This window comes from Phasianus colchicus, chromosome 2, assembly GCF_987193195.1.
Source record: "Phasianus colchicus chromosome 2, bPhaCol1.hap1.1, whole genome shotgun sequence".
Classification (NCBI taxonomy): Eukaryota; Metazoa; Chordata; class Aves; order Galliformes; family Phasianidae; genus Phasianus; species Phasianus colchicus.
Genome location: NC_143437.1, coordinates 77,636,058 through 77,654,496, shown reverse-complemented (window position 1 = coordinate 77,654,496; position 18,439 = coordinate 77,636,058). Strand labels below are relative to the sequence as shown.

Below are 18,439 nucleotides of genomic sequence, written 5' to 3'. Positions count from 1 at the left end.
CCTAAGGTAAAAGGGTGCATTATTCACTTGAGTTGACTGTCTATAAAGATACTGAATTCAGAGAAAAACTCTTAGATTATTAGGATAGTGTGTAGTATTAAATGTGGGAACAGTTAGAAGGAGAAAGCAACAGCCAACACAGAAAACAAAGTCTCATCCAGTAGGATCAATTTTCTGACACTGAAAGCATCATTTTTTGTGGATGCTTCTACATTTACATGTTTCCAGTACATTCTTTCAATTTTTTTTGTCAGAAAAGGCTTTATGTGGATATGTTTCTGTGTGTATGTATAAGTATGAACCAACTCATGTTTGTGTGTGAATTATTACAGACTATAAGCAGCAGTATTGAAACGTGATTTACCAATTAAGGATGCCCTGAAGACGGGCAGTGAATGCAGAGAGATGCAATCTACTAAAAGTTCAGTTTTGCTTTAAGTATGAAGTTGTGTGGATGCAATTCTATACAATGTATTTTGCTCTTCCTTCTTCAAATTTTCTGTTTTTTAGTTACTAAATATTTGAAGTGTTACAAGATTACATTCTTGATTAGCTAATTTTTCAGACAGATACATCAGGAAGTATCTCTTCTGTGTGGACTTTACTAAACAGGTTTGGTGACAAGGTTGAAAAATGAAAGAAAAAGTACAAATGTGCTGATGGCTATGAAATATAGAAGGAAAAATTCATAGCAAAGTTGTTGTTAAACAAAAATATATATCTGATTTTTATTTCAGACTGTGAACAAGTGCAGCCCCCACTGTGGCTTCAGACTTTAATGAATGCTTGCAAGCAAGCAAGTGATTTCAGCGTTCAAGGTGTAACTATTTCCCTTGTGATGGACTTGGTTGGATTGACTCAATCTGTTGCACTCGTCACTGGAGAAAATTTGAACAATGTGGAAACAGCTCAGCCTCTTAGTCCTAACCAGGGAAGAGTGGCTGTGGTCATCAGACCTCCTCTCACACAAGGCAATCTAAGATACATGGCTGAAAAGACAGATTTCTTTAAGGTACAGCGCAGCGCCTCACTGATGCTTTCTTTATACTTTTTTCTTGACTGATGAGGACTGACAGTTGTTGCCATTTGGCCGTTCTTGATTTGATAAAAAAGTTTTCCTTGCTGAGTGTTCTGAGTTGTAATCTGTGTTGACTTCTAAATGAACATGTGTAGTAATTTTTCCCACTGTGATTGTTTTACTGGCTGCTTGGGTGAAAACCTTATTTTCAAAAAAAAACTTATTTTCAAAATACAAATTCAAATGTAAATGAGAGCTGATTGAACATAATCATTAACTACCAAAGGTATGAAGTGGAGATAGATATACATGATTTATGACTCTGGTAGACCACGCTTTGCATTTTTTTATTACCTTTTGTAAATTACAAATGTAAATCAGGAGCAGGGTATATTATGTAGTTAATTATATTCAAGTGGAAATTTATTTCTGGAGATACCTGTGAGTTCTGACTCATAACAGAATTTCTTTGTGTGGTTAGCTATTGCAGTGTTTCAAATAGCTGTGTATGTTCATACAATTAAAACAGAACAGTTTTATAGATTGCCTTTTTGTCATAAGCCATCATCATATGCATTTCCCATAACTGCATAGAACTCAGCATAGTTCAGAACAAAACAAGGCATGATACTCATTCACTTGTCTCTCTTGCAACTTCTGTTTTCATGTCCAAAGCATATAGCTTTAACTCTTTGGGACCAGCTGGGTGATGGAACTCCTCAGCATCATCAGAAGAGTGTGGAGCTCTTCTACCAGCTGCACAACCTTGTTCCATCTTCTAGCATTTGTGAAGATGTTATTAGTCAGCAGCTGACTCATAGAGACAAGGTAAGTTGTATGTGTGGTTACTGAAAGATGGCTTTATGTATGTGTTTGATACTAGTGAAATATATTTGGAAAAAGGACTTGGTACCTCAGTGGAGGATCTAAATAAACTTCAGCATTTTAAAAATGTTGCATTGTGTTGGTAAGTATGTTTCAAATGTTAAAAATATTCTTATCTTACATGCAGAATATTCGATCCACCGTCCATACCTTCTTTCCTATATTCTCACTGGCAAGAAATTTTAACCTAATCTCTGTATCTGATCCCTGTTTCCATGATGTCTTGGTGTTTCAGAAATATATAAAAAGTGTTCTTAATGGCAATTCTTCTAACAAACTCCTCTTTCCCTGAACAGCTTCTTTATTTTTAAGGTCCCTTCATTTTGCTGCATCCTTACCACCTTTTTTTTCTGACCTAGTATACTCTTTCCTGTTTCACCTGACTCTTGCATCTTGTTCTAACAATTTGTCTAAAGTAGTGTCTGTGCTTTTCTCCTTCTTTACCTGCACAATATGTGGAGAAAGAGAGAGGAATTTATTTTTACTTTTTTTTTTTTTTTTTGGTAACTACTTTGTCACTTTTTTCATAGGGGAGACGGGAGACTTCAATTTCTTCTCTCAACACTGTGTGGGTCCCTGTCTCTGGGTCAAGGTGCCCTCCTTAACTGCCTTTCTGTTTGTCACTGTCTTCCATGTAAAGCATGAGATTTGCTTTCAGTTCCTTCCCTTACAGTGAGAAACTTAGTGAGTCTGCTGAGTCTGATGGTATTATTTTGTTTCTGCCTTGTGTCACTTCTGCCATATATCCTTTCTCTTCTTTTGGCAGCAAGTCTTTTCTTGTCTTTCTGGCCATTCATGCGTTATCTGATTATGGTTCTTTCTGTAAAAATAAATGTACATACCAGAGAAAAGAGTAGTTGTAAGTGTATTTTACTTGCAGATCCCAAGAGCTGTGCTGTATGCTTGAGCTTCATCTTCTGACATTTCTCTTCATTAATTATTTGCATTCCTGTGAGATTCTTTTTCCCTTTTAGGAAGCAAGGATGTTACAGTAACTAGGTATCCTCATTGAAGAATCTTCTTTACAGTTATGTGGCCCCTCTCTTTTGTAGTTGTATCATTGAAAGAGTTAAATGCTAAGTGTTCAGATTTGTCTGTTCTACAGGCTATCTACTAACCTGCTGTAATTGTTAGGGTTTGTTTGTTTGTTTTGCATCTGTCCATGGGAAATATGGTGCTTGCCTAATCCTCTCTAAGTGACATGGCACCTGAGATTTGAGTTGTCTGTGTGCCTTTCTTCAGTATGCTGCTAAAACTTCTCTTTCCTTGAAGGTCTTTATCTTCCATCACTGCCTCCTGTAAACAGCCATGGAGTACAATTTGAAAAGAACCTCTTAGTGAAAAGAATGCTGCTTTTTTGCCTATATGGCAGATGTTTGGTTTCTGGTTATTATTTTGCAACTTGTCCTATCTCTTGTTCTGCTGGCACAGGCTATCATGTTTGCTTCTGATACACCTCAGTGGATTTCTCCCATTTTCTTTTGCTGTTCAGAGGTTGCTTGACTCACTGCTGGCTGTTTTTTAAAAATTACCTTGACTATCATAATGATAGCTTCTGTTTTGCTGTCATTTTAGCTAGTGTTTTAAACTCTTAAATAAGTGACCTTTGTGAATGAATTATAGGTCACTCCTTGCTTAAATGCATTGAAGTTTTCAGGCTGTGTCATTTAGCAGAAGTTACCTTTCTGCCTTTCTACCAGGGTAACCAGGTCAACAAAAGCAACTGTGAGCCAATTTGTTAATCACTGCAGTTCACAGTTTGGCATTTTGATAAAACTGCTAATGAGTTATAGTTTTAAAGTATTTTACTGGTCTGCGAACTGCTGTGGGACATACAGTCATTTTTGTTAAATGTAAAGTGAAGAGAATAACTTGCATCTTACCAGCATGGATTGCAAGGGCTTCCATGGAGTCCTTGTGAAAGTGGAATTTTCGCTTTATTCAGTAAGTTTTAGCAAAAAGTTTTGTGCAACTGTAAATATTGCAGCAGCTTTTATTTTTTTTCTTCCCAGAAATCACATTTTTTTCTAAATAAATGCTTTTCTTTCCAAAGTCCTGTTTCTTTTTTTTTTTTTTAATGAACATCAAACAATGTACGTTTTTTAGTTTTTATTTTTTGTAGCTTTTACTTAAAACTTGTGTTAAAGTGGCAGCAGGTGTTAGTTGTTGCAAAGCATAAACTGCATGTTATATAAGAGGTGTGGAAATATGCCAGATTATAACAGTTATCACAGTCTGTGATTTGGTCTCATTTTTGTAAGCTTTAAAAAGAAACAGTGAAAATATCAATCAGCATCTTGTCTGACTTTTGTTAACTTAGTATAATGCTGATTGTATTTGACTTTTTTTTTTTTTTCAGTATACCCATCCTGATTTTCATACTTTGCTTGTTCAGTCCTGCAAGTGATTAGTAGCTTCCTTGGCTTTTTAATAAAGCTATTTTTAACAGATTTACCCATATGTTTTTATCATGATGTGGCATTCACTCTTGTGTTTACAGTTTTGCTTAATAACTCGTTCCTTGATCAGCTGCAGTGAAGAGAGAAAGGCATAAAATTGTTAGTTTAATACCATTTTCACCATTAAATATTCTTCAAGTTATTAGCAGTCATTGGAAGTCATCTGCTGCAGTAATCATGTTTTCTTTGTAAAAAACAAAACTATGAGTTCTCTAGTGAAAATTGGTATCTTCTTGATAAATTCTATCATATACAGCGAGGGAATTTGTATGTCTCCCTTGCCAGTACATTTTCATTCCCTTGTTTCCTTGGTTACTGCGTTTAATCTCATGATTCCAGACAGTACAAGCTGGTTAACTATCCATAAGTACTTTTTTCTGTCTGCTACTCTGCTTCTGTATCCTTGAGTTTTCCTGTTTAAGAGCACGTATGTTTTTTCCTGCTCTCTCTTTACCAACGTTCTAGTGGAGATGTAGATAAACTAACTGAAAACAGAGACATGTAGCTCATGAGAATAAGATAAGTATTGTTCAAGCTAATACATTGAGTATGACTTGAAAATACCTGGAAACTAAGGCAGACAAGGTCAAGATGAAGAGAGGGGACAATCTTTAATGTTGCTGAAGTTGCTCACAAAGATATGTTCTCTTTTATTGCTTTTACTATTAGAAGACAGGATTTGAATATATAAAGTTGTTAAAAATACGCACTTGATATATTTTAGATTGCTCTATACCCTTTTTCTCCAGTTGTTGTCAAAAGTTGCTATACTGTGATAGATCTAACTTATAATTTGATTCACAGAAGGTAAGAATGGAAGCTCATGCAAAGTTTGCAGTGCTATGGCATCTCACTCGTGATCTTCATATTAACAAGTCATCTTCCTTTGGCCGTACCTTTGACAGGTTAGTGATGGCAAGTGTGATCCAGTTAAAAGCTTTGAGGCAAAATTGCTTTAACTAAGTCATACTGGCAGCATATAATGTTTAGCACTTAGGAAATACAATGTAACTGAGAGCCAGAAAGGAAGCAAATAAAACAGTTAAGCAAACTATTTTCACAGTGATGATTATGGAAGCTGTTTTTTTTGTTGGTGATAGAGTAGGACAGGGAATGGTCATATAATGATTGATTCCCGGACTGGTTTGCTATTTATATATTGAATGTAATATTACTGTGATTATAAATTATTACTGTGATTTAGTTTAAAAAAAAAGAAAAAAAAAGGCAAGATAAGTCCACACAAAAATGAATTACATGAAAATAGAAAGTAACAAGAAAACTAAAGAACATTTGCAAGTTAGCAATAAAAGTTATTTTGTTTAATCTGTGATTTGTGTACAGTGTCACACAAACAGCAAGGGATCTCCTGATCTCTGATGTCAGGCTACCTTAGAAAGAACTGAATGATCTAGACTTTGAACTAGACTCATCTTCCTCAGATAACACAATTGTTGTGGGAAAATCCTTACTTGATTTTTCTAGTGCATACTTAACTGTACGAAGCAGATGAAAAGGGTTATCTCTTTGTCTTGATTCTGTGACTCACTGCAGAAGTGGTGATAAATTCTGTACTTCACTCTAAGAGCAGAGCTTTTGAACTTGTATCACTGGAAGACGTGGAACAGTTGGTAAAATTCGGAGTCCTATATATATATATATATATACATATTATTTTTTCCAAATTTAGGAAAGGGTAATAAGAGCTAAAACTATAAAAAGAAGAAAATAATGATGGTAGGAAAAACCGAGAAGCCAAATACACTTCTATGAGTTCTTGAAGAGAAGGTCCTTTAATGAATTGTCTTCTTTTCTGTGTAACTGTGTGAATTAGCATTTTATTGTTTTGTGCTACGATTGCATTTATAGGCAACCAAACCTTGCTACGCTCAGAGCTGAACAAATACTTTGACTATACTACTATTACTACGAGAGCTATGTTAACTGACTTTATTACTAGCTTCTCCTGGCAGTTTCTTAAGTAGATTAGACTAAAATGCAAAACCTAGGACTTGTGGAGTTCCAAAGACAATAGTGTTTTATATGGAAAGTATACTGGAATATGTTCTAATGCATAGAGATTTGTCATGTATCAGATTCAAACTAGATTATATTAGGTAGTACAAAACATGTGAGGGTCGTTCTTCTTCCTGTTCTAGATCTCTGTTTATCATGCTGGACAGCCTTAACAGCTTGGATGGTTCTACTTGGTCAGTGGGACAGGCTTGGTTAAATCAAGTACTTCAAAGACATGATATTGCAAGGGTCCTTGAGCCTTTGCTCCTACTGCTTCTTCATCCAAAAACTCAACGTGTTTCTGTTCAGCGAGTACAGGCTGAGTGTTACTGGACTAAGTCTCCCTATCACCCTGAAGAAGAAAATGAAAAACACTTTATGCAGAAGTTTAGCTGTGCTGATGGTACGTACGAAAGGAAACTCCACAAAGTTCATTAGTTAATTCTTTAATTTGTTATTTACGTATTTAAAATACAAATTTTGTTTAGCGTAATTGGAGAAATAAAGTGTGACTGCTGCTTACGTATGCATTTGTGTGTTTTTTAATTCAAATCTAAGTGTCCCAAGTACTTTTGAAGTTTAATTGCTGTAATATATTAAGGCAATATATTTGTATTCTCATGCAAAGTATGTTTTATGTCTTACGGACTTCAGTAGAAGCTTAGCAAAGAAGTGAAATGCTTTTGTGAGTTAGAACAAATAATGTGGAGCTGACCTGACTGAAAACATACTAATTCAGTTTTAATATCTTTCTGTTTATTGTATATTTTTAGCAACATACCAATTTTTTTTTTAAATTAAATCACAAGTAGGTATGACTGTTATTTCTCCTGAGGGAATTGCGTTGTTTTACTAAGGTCTAGTACTAAAGTAATCTTGCTTTGTTTATGTGCACGTATTGCTTTCTTATTCATGTTTTTCTGCTTCCAAGTAGAAAAAAGATCTGTTGACCATGCTTTTATATAATTAAAGTCTTAATAATAGATAAAATTCTAAATTTTAATTTTAAATTCTATTCTGAATAACAAAATATGGTGCGTGTAATTTATTGTTTGTTTCTCTTCAAGCATTTACTCATGTGCCTGTAAGCCAAGGACAACTTATCATACCTAAAGAAGGCAATGAAAAACAACTTACTATGGATGAAATGGAGAACTTCAGCCTGACTGTCAACCCTCTGAGTGACAGACTTTCCTTGTTAAGTACCAGCAGTGAGACCATTCCAATGGTTGTGTCTGATTTTGACCTTCCTGACAATCAGGTTGAAATACTGCAGAGTTCTGACTCAGGCTGCTCTCAGTCATCTACTGGAGATAATATCAGTTATGAGGTGGAAACAGAAAGCCTGAGTGCTCAAGATAGCTCTCAGACTCTCAGAGAAGATTCACCTGATGAAATTGTGCAGCAAGTGGTTACTGATCTTATATGCAAAGTTGTGAGCAGTCTTGGAGAGGAGAATGAACCAGTTAAATACAGTCTGCACTCTGAGGATATTTCATGTAAATTCAGTCCTTTGGATAATCCTGAAGAGGTGACTAAAAGTGAAGAACAAAATATTCAAAGTAGCCAAAGTAGTTTGGTTAGTAATGACAGCTCCCAATTATTATCAGCATCAACTGAGACTGGACTTGAGAGCTTACGAGATGAAATTTCAAGAAATAACTCTTCACCCTGTATAACAGCAAGCCAGCAATCCCTCTCTGATCTTACTCTTAGTTCCACAGAATCCAAGTCCAGGAAGCGAAGCCACAGTAGTATTCAGTTCAATTTCAAAGGAAAACTACCAGAAAAAATGTCAGAGAAGGAAACAATTGTTAAAGAGGCTGGTAAGCAACCAGGTGCAAAACCGAAGGTGAAAATAGCCAAAAAGAAAGATGAAGAGAAGAAGAAAGCACAAACAGAAAAGCTTAAACAAACAAATGTGTTCTTCAGCGATGGTCTTGATCTAGAAAATTGGTACAGTTGTGGGGAAGGAGAAATTTCAGAAATTGAAAGTGATGTGGGTTCCCCAGGAATGCGAAAATCTCCCAACTTTAATATCCATCCATTATATCAACATGTGCTGCTTTATCTTCAGCTGTATGACTCTTCAAGAACTTTATATGCTTTTTCTGCAATTAAAGCAATTCTGAAAACAAATCCTTCAGCTTTTGTAAGTGCTATCTCCACTACCAGTGTCAACAATGCATACACTCCTCAGCTATCACTGCTCCAGAATCTTCTAGCCAGGCATCGGATATCTGTTATGGGCAAGGATTTCTACAGTCACATCCCGGTTGATTCTAACCATAACTTTCGGAGTTCTATGTACATAGAAATTCTTATCTCCTTGTGTTTGTATTATATGCGAAGCCACTACCCTACTCATGTTAAAGTGACCTCACAAGATCTAATAGGAAACCGTAATATGCAAATGATGAGTATAGAAATTTTGACGCTTCTCTTTGCTGAGTTGGCAAAAGTTATAGAAAGCTCTGCAAAGGGTTTTCCTAGTTTCATTTCAGACATGTTATCCAAGTGCAAGGTTCAGAAAGTGATCCTGCATTGTCTGCTCTCGTCTATCTTTAGCGCGCAGAAATGGCACAGTGAAAAGATGGCTGGGAAAAACATAGTGGCTGTAGAAGAAGGTTTTTCTGAAGACAGCCTTATAAACTTTTCTGAAGATGAATTTGACAATGGCAGTACTCTACAGTCACAGCTTCTAAAAGTACTTCAACGGCTGATTGTGCTGGAACATAAAGTAATGACTGTGCCTGAGGAAAATGAAACAGGCTTTGACTTTGTCATAACAGACTTGGAGCACATTGGTCCCCAGCAGCCAATGACTTCTCTTCAATATTTACATTCCCAGCCAATAACCTGCCAAGGCATGTTTCTTTGTGCAGTGATAAGAGCTTTACATCAACACTGTGCCTGTAAAATGCATCCTCAGTGGATCGGCCTTATCACTTCCACTTTGCCTTACATGGGAAAAGTTCTTCAGAGGGTGGTTGTTTCTGTGACTCTTCAGCTCTGCAGGAACTTGGATAATTTAATTCAACAATATAAATATGAGACGGGATTATCTGATAATAGGTATGTGTATGTAGAGGCGTATAATCTTGTAAAATGTATTTGATTGTGTTGAATTACTTTGCCTATTGAGAAATACATTTAAAAAAATATATTATCTGTTTTAGACCTATTTGGATGGCATCAGTCACTCCTCCAGATATGGTTCTTACCTTATTGGAAGGGATTACAACAATAATTCATTACTGCCTCCTAGATCCATCAACACAGTATCATCAGGTAAACTTGGTCATGTCAGAGGTTCCTATGCAGTCCATTTCCATGCTGATATCTATCTGCTAGATTCTGACTGGATTGTATTCATCATGCAATGTATCAAAATGTTATCTTTTTTCTTTTTTATATTCTGGTTTTTCTTTTAGTCAAGCAATATTTTTAATCTCATAATATGAACATAGTCTCTTAGAAACTTGACCCGCATCCTACAACAAAACTTTTGTCCTCCTGTTTCTGCTATCTTGTTTTTCCTTTGTTGTTTTATTTTTGTTCTTATTTGCCTTCTGTTCATTTAGAAATAACTGAAAAGTGTTTGTATGTGCAAATCTCAAATTCTGAGATAAATGTTTTGCAAAGGTTTTGACATGATACAAAATTGATTGCTATACTCATGAGGTACCATGTGTTCAGAATGCATTCTGTACTGAATGACTGAGAATCAAAAGATTCTTTAATTGATTATTTGGTAGACTCAACTTGTACATATTGTACAAATGATTGGAACAGTGTTTTGAAAAAAAGGCAAGATGTAGAGCTTTCTTGTACGTTGTTTTAATTTATGCTATTTTACTAATGTTGTTTAATGTTGATATTTAATACTCTTCCTCCTCTTTTCCCCTGAAATCTACTAGCTTTTGGTTAATGTAGATCAGAAGCACTTGATTGAAGCACGCAATGGGATTCTGTCTATCCTGCATATGATCATGTCTTCTGTGACATTGCTGTGGAACATTCTTCACCTAGCAGACTCCTCAGAGAAAACTGCTGCTGCTGCTGCTGCATCCGTTACCACTATTAATCTTGGGTCAACAAAGGTCAGAATATCAGGGATAACATCATTTAAAGTGTTCCTGAATGCTTTTTGTCAAAGTAAATTCACTTGCATCTTTTAAATGTAAACTGACTTTTAACACATTTGTCCTAATCTACCCATCCTCCCCAAAAACAATGCTTTCATAAACAGGTATTGAATCTACTTTTAAACCTAAGTGTTACCAGATGACAACAATGCATCTCCCCTGTTTTTCTACGAAAAAATTACATCCATTCTGAATAATACTTGAACCATTTAAGCCACCCTTTTATGCCTCAACAGATGTAAAATATTCATCTAAAATCTTGGTAAGAGAGCTCTCCTCTGAAAACACCTTGAACTTGGACATTTTTTAACTAGTTCCTTTGTTTATTCAGTGCCCATACAGTGGTGTCACTATGCATGGGGAGAAATATCCTAGCAAGCAGTAAGCCAGCAATTATAATGAAGACAATCTGAGAAAGGAATCAAGTAGGACTGTACTAGGCCTCTTATTGGAAGCAATTCAGACTTCTAATACTGGACGTTCTTAAATATGAAATTATCATTTAAATCTGAAATGTTTAAAAATGTTTTCCTTATAGTTAATCCAAGTACACCAAGTACTGTTTTTGATGATTCTATTTTACATCCCTTTCAACCTTTGTCATTCAGGAGTCATAACTCCTTGTCTTAAGATTGCATGCATTTTCCACAGACATTATCCATGGTTCTATCTGGGCTTCCAGTAGGGCTTCCTACTCAATGGAAGGTGAAGAGTCTGTGCTTCTGGATGGCACGTGATATACACTGCTTCTGTGAAAATAAGAAAAGCTTTTATGTTCCAGTTCTTTTCTGTAAATCCCAGATTTTCTTTATTTTGCCCAAATCCATAGTATGCTATGCATGAAGAAATCCTTTTTAAGCCTGGCAACTACACTTGTGGCAAGTGCATAGTCAAACTCAAGGATTCTGTATAACAGTTTCTTGCAGGCTTATACAATTTCTGCTTGAACGTATCTGGTCAGACTAGAAATGACTTTCAGAAAACAGATGAAGTGCATTTTTCTCCGAAATCTTCCTCTCATTAAAAAAAAAAAAAAAAAAACCCTGGATGAAGGACAGGATGAGAAAGTAGTGTAAGAAAAAAAAATGTTCTTTTTTCTGACCCAGACTTTTCTGCCTAAAGAACGATGGCACACACATGCTGTTGAGAGTTTAAATAGTAAATATTTCAGTCTCCTAGAGTAACGTGTTCTTTTTTTATATAATTCTTTTCCCACTACTTAATTTTTATCTCACTTACAGTAAAGTCTATCCCTATTTGTAGATGCAAATGTTTTCTTTCTTCTTCATAATTCTCATACACAGTTGATAATTATGTCTCCACTTATGTTCATCTCCTGACTATACATACCCATTTCTTCCTCTTATAGGTCACTTTCTGTATCACTAATCTTTCTTGTTTTTTATAGTTTGAGTTCTCTCAGCTTGTGTACATTTCTTGAAGTAAGGTGTCCAAAACTGGACATGGTACATGGTATCTTCTTTCAGGGTAAATATTTTATGTCTGTCATGAAGTGCTGCTGTTTATGAATGCTCTTTTTTTTCTCTTCCCTTGCAAAGTTGTCACAGTGACTTTGTGATCCGCTGTAATCCAAACATTTTATTTTTATGCAGCACTGCTATCTAAATACTTTTTCATCCTGAATAATTAGTTGTTTTTCCTCTTCCTTTGCATGCAAAGCTCAAGTTTGTTACTGTAGTCTACCTTTTTCAGGACATTTTTCCAATTTGTCAGATCACTTTGCTTTCTGTATTTTCCTTTCAGTCTCTTCCCTCTTCATTATCATTTGCAAATTTACAAAGTGTATTTTCTCTTCCCTCATCTTAGTCATTAGTAAAATGATTGAAGAGTACCACATGTAAAGCAGAGCTTTATGAACCCTCTGAGTGCATTCTTCCATTTTCACAAAGAATTAGCAATAGTTGCTGTCCAAGTCTGGCTTTAGTGCTAGTTGTTCTACACATAGTGCAGGAGTGCTTATCTAAATGTTTGTGTTATTTCGTGTTTCAGAATTTGAGGCAACAGATTCTTGAGTTGTTGGGACCAATTTCAATGAATCATGGTGTTCACTTCATGGCTGCCATTGCATTTGTATGGAATGAAAGGAGACAAAATAAAAACACTTCCAGAACAAAGGTATGTTTATATTAACGTAGTTCCTTTAAATAGCAGTTATAGCTTTAAGTGATTTAGAAATGCAAGGGCTAAGATTTCAGCATTCTAGTGAAGTGGAAAATATTTTTAATACCTAGCATCTGTATCTTTAGGGAATTACCAGTTTAAAACCTTGCATTTTTTTTCCTATACCTTTCTAGACTCAAAAACTATGTGTGCCAGCAAAGCTGCACTGTAGCAAAACTAGAAAGTAACAGTTTGTTCACAGACTTAGTAATGTGGAGACATGATAAATACCTTCATAAATAGTTGAGATTTTTTTGTTCCTATTTTGACAGCCACAGTCTGTCAAAAGCATGATTTTGTTGCATAAGTTATAGTTCACCATATTCGTAGTCAGATGTCAGAGTTTAATCTCTATCCTTTTTATTTGATTTACTCAAATAGAATATTTGCTGCCTTTTTGCTTTTGAAGCCACAATTATGACGCTGCTGCATATATGTTATACTTCCAGCTTTATTTATGTAATTATCACAGATGCTGCAGCAGAACTTACGTTCTCTGCTTCAACGTCCTTCTCAACCTCTGTAGTGCATCTTTTTGAGATAATACTCTCAGTTTGGTGATGACTTTGTAGGAGCTTTTGACTTGTATCATGCCCTGGCTAGAAACGTCTACTGTAAAGTTGCCCCTAACATACCAAGTATAGCTATTTTTACTTCAACTCTTAAATTGTCAGAATATTGTTCTTTGCTTCCTAGAAATTTACTCCTTTGTAGAGCTTTCTTAAAAGCTGAACAGGAAAGATAACTTCCTAAGATGCTTTGTGTAGACTATAAAAACTTGATGCTCTGCACGGCATTTGTGATCAGGATCCTGTTTCTCCTCCGTCAATATAGTTGGTCTCATTCCATTTACTTCAGAAGCAAGCCCATGAGGCAAATTGTCTTAATTTTAATATAGGCTTTGTGATGATAATGCAACACATCTGATTCTTCCAGGTTATACCTACAGCAGGTGAAGAACAGCTTCTGCTGGTCGAACTAGTTCGGTCTATCAGTGTTATGAGAACTGAGACTGTTATACAAACAGTGAAAGAAGTTTTGAAGCAGCCTCCAGCCATAGCAAAGGACAAGGTATGAAAACTGAGGAAATGCTGTTTGTTTATTTAATGTCTTCTTACCAGAACTTAGGACACTGGTAATATAGATACTTCATGGACAATATTGAGCAAGTAGTTATTCTCACAGTAAGTACAGGAATTTTGAATATCTTGTAGATGGATCAACTTTTGGAGGGAAGTCATTAAGTGAATACCATTTTTTGAACAACTCTAAAGTCCTGTTTCTATACTAACTGTTTTGTAGGAATAGGTTACTTTCATGAAGGTTACTTTATTTCTTGAACTGCCTTCTTGATACAACGCATAGGGTTTAGGATATTAAAGAAATGAGATTTTAAAAATTTAAGACAGTTGTCAAATTTATATCCATTATAACCTATCTTTCTAGGTTTTCTGAATAGTGTTCTCTGATTTTCTAGAGAAGGCCTCTCCAAAGCACTTGATTTATCAGACCCTTGGTAAATGTTAGCCCAGAAATTAAATCAAGAGTTATTGCTCTACACTATCAGGCATAGTATCTTATCAGCAGTCATCCTACTAAGGTGACATTCTCTTTTTGAGTCTTCAGTAATTAAAATGCTGGTGTTTAATTAGTCTCTGCTTTCCCTCAGAAGTCATTAGAGAGAGCAAAGTACAGAAACTTAAACTTTTAATTGCTAAAGACAAATGTGGATATTAAAATGTCTGTTGGCCAGTTTAAATGTACAGCTTACAGGCTGACCAAAGCAAGATACATTGAAATAGACTCATCATGCCCTCACTTATTTATCTTTCCATTCCTTGTGTTCAGACTCACTGGATAAAACCCAAATATATTTTACCCACGTTTCTGGTACTCAACAATTCTACCTATAAAATTTTTGCAAACAGCCAGAAGAAGAAATTAGAATCAGAACATTTACCGTCATCCCCATCTCCTCTATTACCAAGTCTTATTTTATTGGACCCTCCATCTCTTCCACCAGAGAAATGGTGAGAAGTTTCTTCATGTGTGGAGCAACTAACTTACCTTTCTATGAGCTGCAAATGCCTCTTCCCCTGCCAGAAACTCAGGAAGCAAAGAAGATCTTTTGAAGTCATGCTGCATTTTTGTGAATCCATACACATTAAGTTGATGAATAAAGCTTTTCATGCTTTCTGTCCCAAAGACTCTCAAAGATCCTTTCTTTCCCAGTACTTCAATCTGAAACATTTCTTTGTCAATTACAACACAGCTTCCATTATGATCCCACCAAATGCTCTTAAATTGGTGACTTTCAATCAGTACCCAGAGTTTCTCTGGAAAATTGAGGGCTGCAGAGATAATAGTATCTTTGTGTGTGCTTCTCCTTGTAAGAAGCACAAGGTATACATTTGATTTCCTCCTCATCGGGATGAGTTAGTATATCTTTTTAATCCATTTTTGATGCCCAGGCTGTTCCTTTGTCCTGATCTGGAAGATCAGGAGAGCCTGGGGACGCAGCTGGACCCTCTGGGTCAGAAACAGAGGTTCCTACTGCAGACAGCTCACTTCTAGCATCTGCTATCTCAGTTTGACTGTGGTTTGTGCTCATAACTGGTTCTACAGGGGAGCCAAACTTTACTCTTTCACTTGGCAAGTGAAATCCCGTAGAACTGAGAGGCTCCAGTGGGAGAGGCTCAAACATCACCATGGTGCCCATGTGTCATCATAGTGACTTCAATATATGACACTTGGCTGAAAATGCCGTGACTTAAATATGTATCCAAACTGGCATACTTCTTTTTATAGTAGAATTTCTTTCTGAAGTTATGTATAAGTCTATAATTTAAGGAAAAAAAGTAGGTGTGTTATCTAAAAGATATTGTTTGGGAATATCTAAATCAATTTTAAAGATGCGGAGGTTATGTAGTGTACATATGTAAGATTAGTGCTTTGCAATTTTGGTTGTTTTGTGCAGATGATTGGAAACCCATATTGTTAATTTCCTTCATATTAGATATGAAATGCAAATGTTGAATAGACTTTGGAAATAGTACTTTTATTGAGGATGTATGCCAGCATATTTGAGAATTATACCTAATGCAATTCTCACTGACCACAAGTCATTGTATTTTTAGTGAATATAATGGTGCAGGTAAAAAGAGTGAAATATTTTTCTAGATGCAAACACATTTAAGACTTAAGAGTATTGTGAAAACAAAGCAAGTTTCATTCAGTGCAGTTACCTTTTTATGCTGAGATTGCCCGAGAGAAAAATATGCCCTTTTCTAACAAAACCATCAGAATTTTTTTTTTCCCCTCTATTTCTGTTTATTCACGTGGTCAACAGATCTATAAAAGTGACTGTATTAGAGAAAACAGATTAGCATCATCTGCTTGCAACAGTACATCGTTTACTCTATTTTTACATATTTAATTACAGTATTTCAATAATTTCATTCTTAAAAGCCAGGCTAAAATAATTTTAATGACTTGATTCATTTATATGTGGTTTTATAATTTGTATCCAAATTAAAAATATGAGAAGGATGTTAATTATTATAGAGTGTCCAATGGAGGGTTAAGAAGTCTGTCTTCTTGTTTCACCTTGGCATTCCGCTTCTTTTCCTTTCAAATCCTCTCTTGCCAAACATTTGGTCACCCAGGCAGTGTTGATCTAATGGTGAACAAGATAAGATAAATGATCTGCTCTAAAACTAACTCCCAAAAAGCCTGTGAGGATGTGCAAAATCCTTGCTTGGCACAAAGAGAGATGAAGTGACTGAAGGAACTGGGGCTGTGTAGTCTGGGGAAGAAGGAGGCTGAGGGGAGACCTTATTGCTCTCTTCAAATGCCTGAAAGGTGCTTACAGTGAGAGTGGGGTTGGTCTCTTCTCACTGGTCACAGGTGACAGGACAAGAGGAAGTGGCTTTAAGTTGCGCCAGGGTAAGTTTAGGTTGGATATCAGGAAAAATTTCTTTACGGAAAGGATTTTTAAACACTGGAATAGGCTCCCCAGGGAGGTGGTTGAGTCACCATCCCTGGATATGTTTAAAAACCATTTGGTTGTGGTGCTCAGGGACATGATTTAGTGGAGGGTTGTTAGAGTTAGGGTAGTATCCATCAATACTTAATGATCTTGATGATCTTTCAGGTCTTTTACAACCTGAGCAATTCTAAGGAAACAGATGCATGCCCTAGTCTCAGGTTGAGGGAGACGAGGAAAAGAAGAAGCAAGACAAATTTTATAGAGAGATGTCTCAATAGATATTCATAAAACTCTGTTAATTAATTAAGTTGCATCTTCAGACGTTATGATAACATAGTGTTTTCATTTTTGCTATAGCAAGTGAGGAACAAATCAGTTCGTTCTTCTGACAGTTTTCATATCTTTTTTTTCCAGAAACATCTTTCACTGGAAGTCTGCATGTTGCAGTTTTTCTATGCTTATACTCAAAGGTAAGACAAAAAGTTAAATCTGTCTTGATGACAGAAGTAGGTGGACAATCTGAATGTTTTATGACCTCTAGGAAGATAAATTGCCAGTGCAATATAAATAATTTTGAATTGAAGGTATTACAAAAAAAATGAAAAGGGATTTTGTGAGTTTCCTAATTCTGTATCATCTTTCTTCCCATGTCTAAAAATCCTGCAGGAAATCTCCTTGCAGCATAAAGAAAACTGATGTTAATTGTGCTATAATTCGTTGGTTCTACTCCAGTCTTGATTATATTGTTCTTCCTCCTTGCTCCTTTTCCTGATGTAGCTCCCTAATAATAAGCGGGGAAAAAAACAATCCTACAAAAACTTCTGTGTTGATTAACATTATCTGACACGAGAATTGTGAGGTAAAAAGAAATACCTGGGGAATACCTGAGCAAGATGTTGCTATTTTTATTGCCATCATTGTTCTATATTTTAGGATTCCAGTGACCAGCTTAGTAGATAGCTGGGCAGCACTGCTACTTCTGTTGAAGGATTCCATCCAGGTTGGTCTTCCAGCTCCAGGACAGTTCCTCATACTTGGGTAAGTGCATTTGATGTTTGCAGTTTCTAAAGAATCATAGAATCATGAAATGGCTTAGGTCAGAAGGAACCTTAAATTCCATTCAGTTCTAACCCTCCTGCTGTGGGCAGGGTTGCCACCCACCAGATCAGGCTACCCAGAGCCTCATCCAACCTGGCCTTGAGTGCCTCCAAGGATCCTAACATCTAGCCTAAACCTCCCCTCTTTTTTTGTTTAAAGCCATTCTCCCTTGTTCACTATCTGCTCAATAAAAAAACCTGTCTCCTACCTGTTTCTAAGCTCCCTCTACATACTGGAAGACCACAGTGAGGTCTCCCATGAACTTTCTCTTCTCCATGAAGAGAAGCTCCTAAAGAAGCTCAGTATAAGCGTGTGAAATTTGTACTGATTCTGATTTGCCCTGGGTTTCAAAATTACTGAATAACTTATTATAGAATTCATGTCTACTTCAATATATTTTCAGTGTTCTTAATGAGTTTATTATGAAAAATCCAAGTCTGGAGAATAAGAAAGACCAAAGAGATCTTCAGGTAAGAAATTTTTACGTGTTTGACTCTTTGAAAATGTTGAGGAATAAATGCTGAAGTTGGAAGAATTATTTGAATGACAGTGCTTTACTCAATACTCTATAAAAGCGTTCTTTAAGCAATTAATAAGGCAATTAATAGATAAATTTCACTTATTAGTTGATTGCTTTATTTATTGT

At 35.9% G+C, this 18,439-nt stretch overlaps 1 protein-coding gene across 14 annotated transcripts in view; it reads left to right on the top strand.

Annotated features, from left to right (window-relative positions):
• Positions 1-18,439, top strand: part of DOP1A (DOP1 leucine zipper like protein A) — a 64,531-nt gene that overhangs the window by 32,402 nt on the left and 13,690 nt on the right. For all 14 annotated transcript variants that reach the window (XM_090136079.1, XM_031611293.2, XM_031611294.2 and 11 more), the window contains 12 exons: positions 738-1,012; positions 1,694-1,846; positions 5,167-5,267; positions 6,522-6,781; positions 7,446-9,453; positions 9,558-9,669; positions 10,299-10,481; positions 12,537-12,662; positions 13,644-13,778; positions 17,110-17,165; positions 17,629-17,733; positions 18,197-18,263. In XM_090136079.1, coding sequence (XP_089992205.1) covers positions 738-1,012; positions 1,694-1,846; positions 5,167-5,267; positions 6,522-6,781; positions 7,446-9,453; positions 9,558-9,669; positions 10,299-10,481; positions 12,537-12,662; positions 13,644-13,778; positions 17,110-17,165; positions 17,629-17,733; positions 18,197-18,263 — 3,581 coding nt within the window. The remainder of the gene's footprint in view (positions 1-737; positions 1,013-1,693; positions 1,847-5,166; positions 5,268-6,521; positions 6,782-7,445; positions 9,454-9,557; positions 9,670-10,298; positions 10,482-12,536; positions 12,663-13,643; positions 13,779-17,109; positions 17,166-17,628; positions 17,734-18,196; positions 18,264-18,439) is intronic.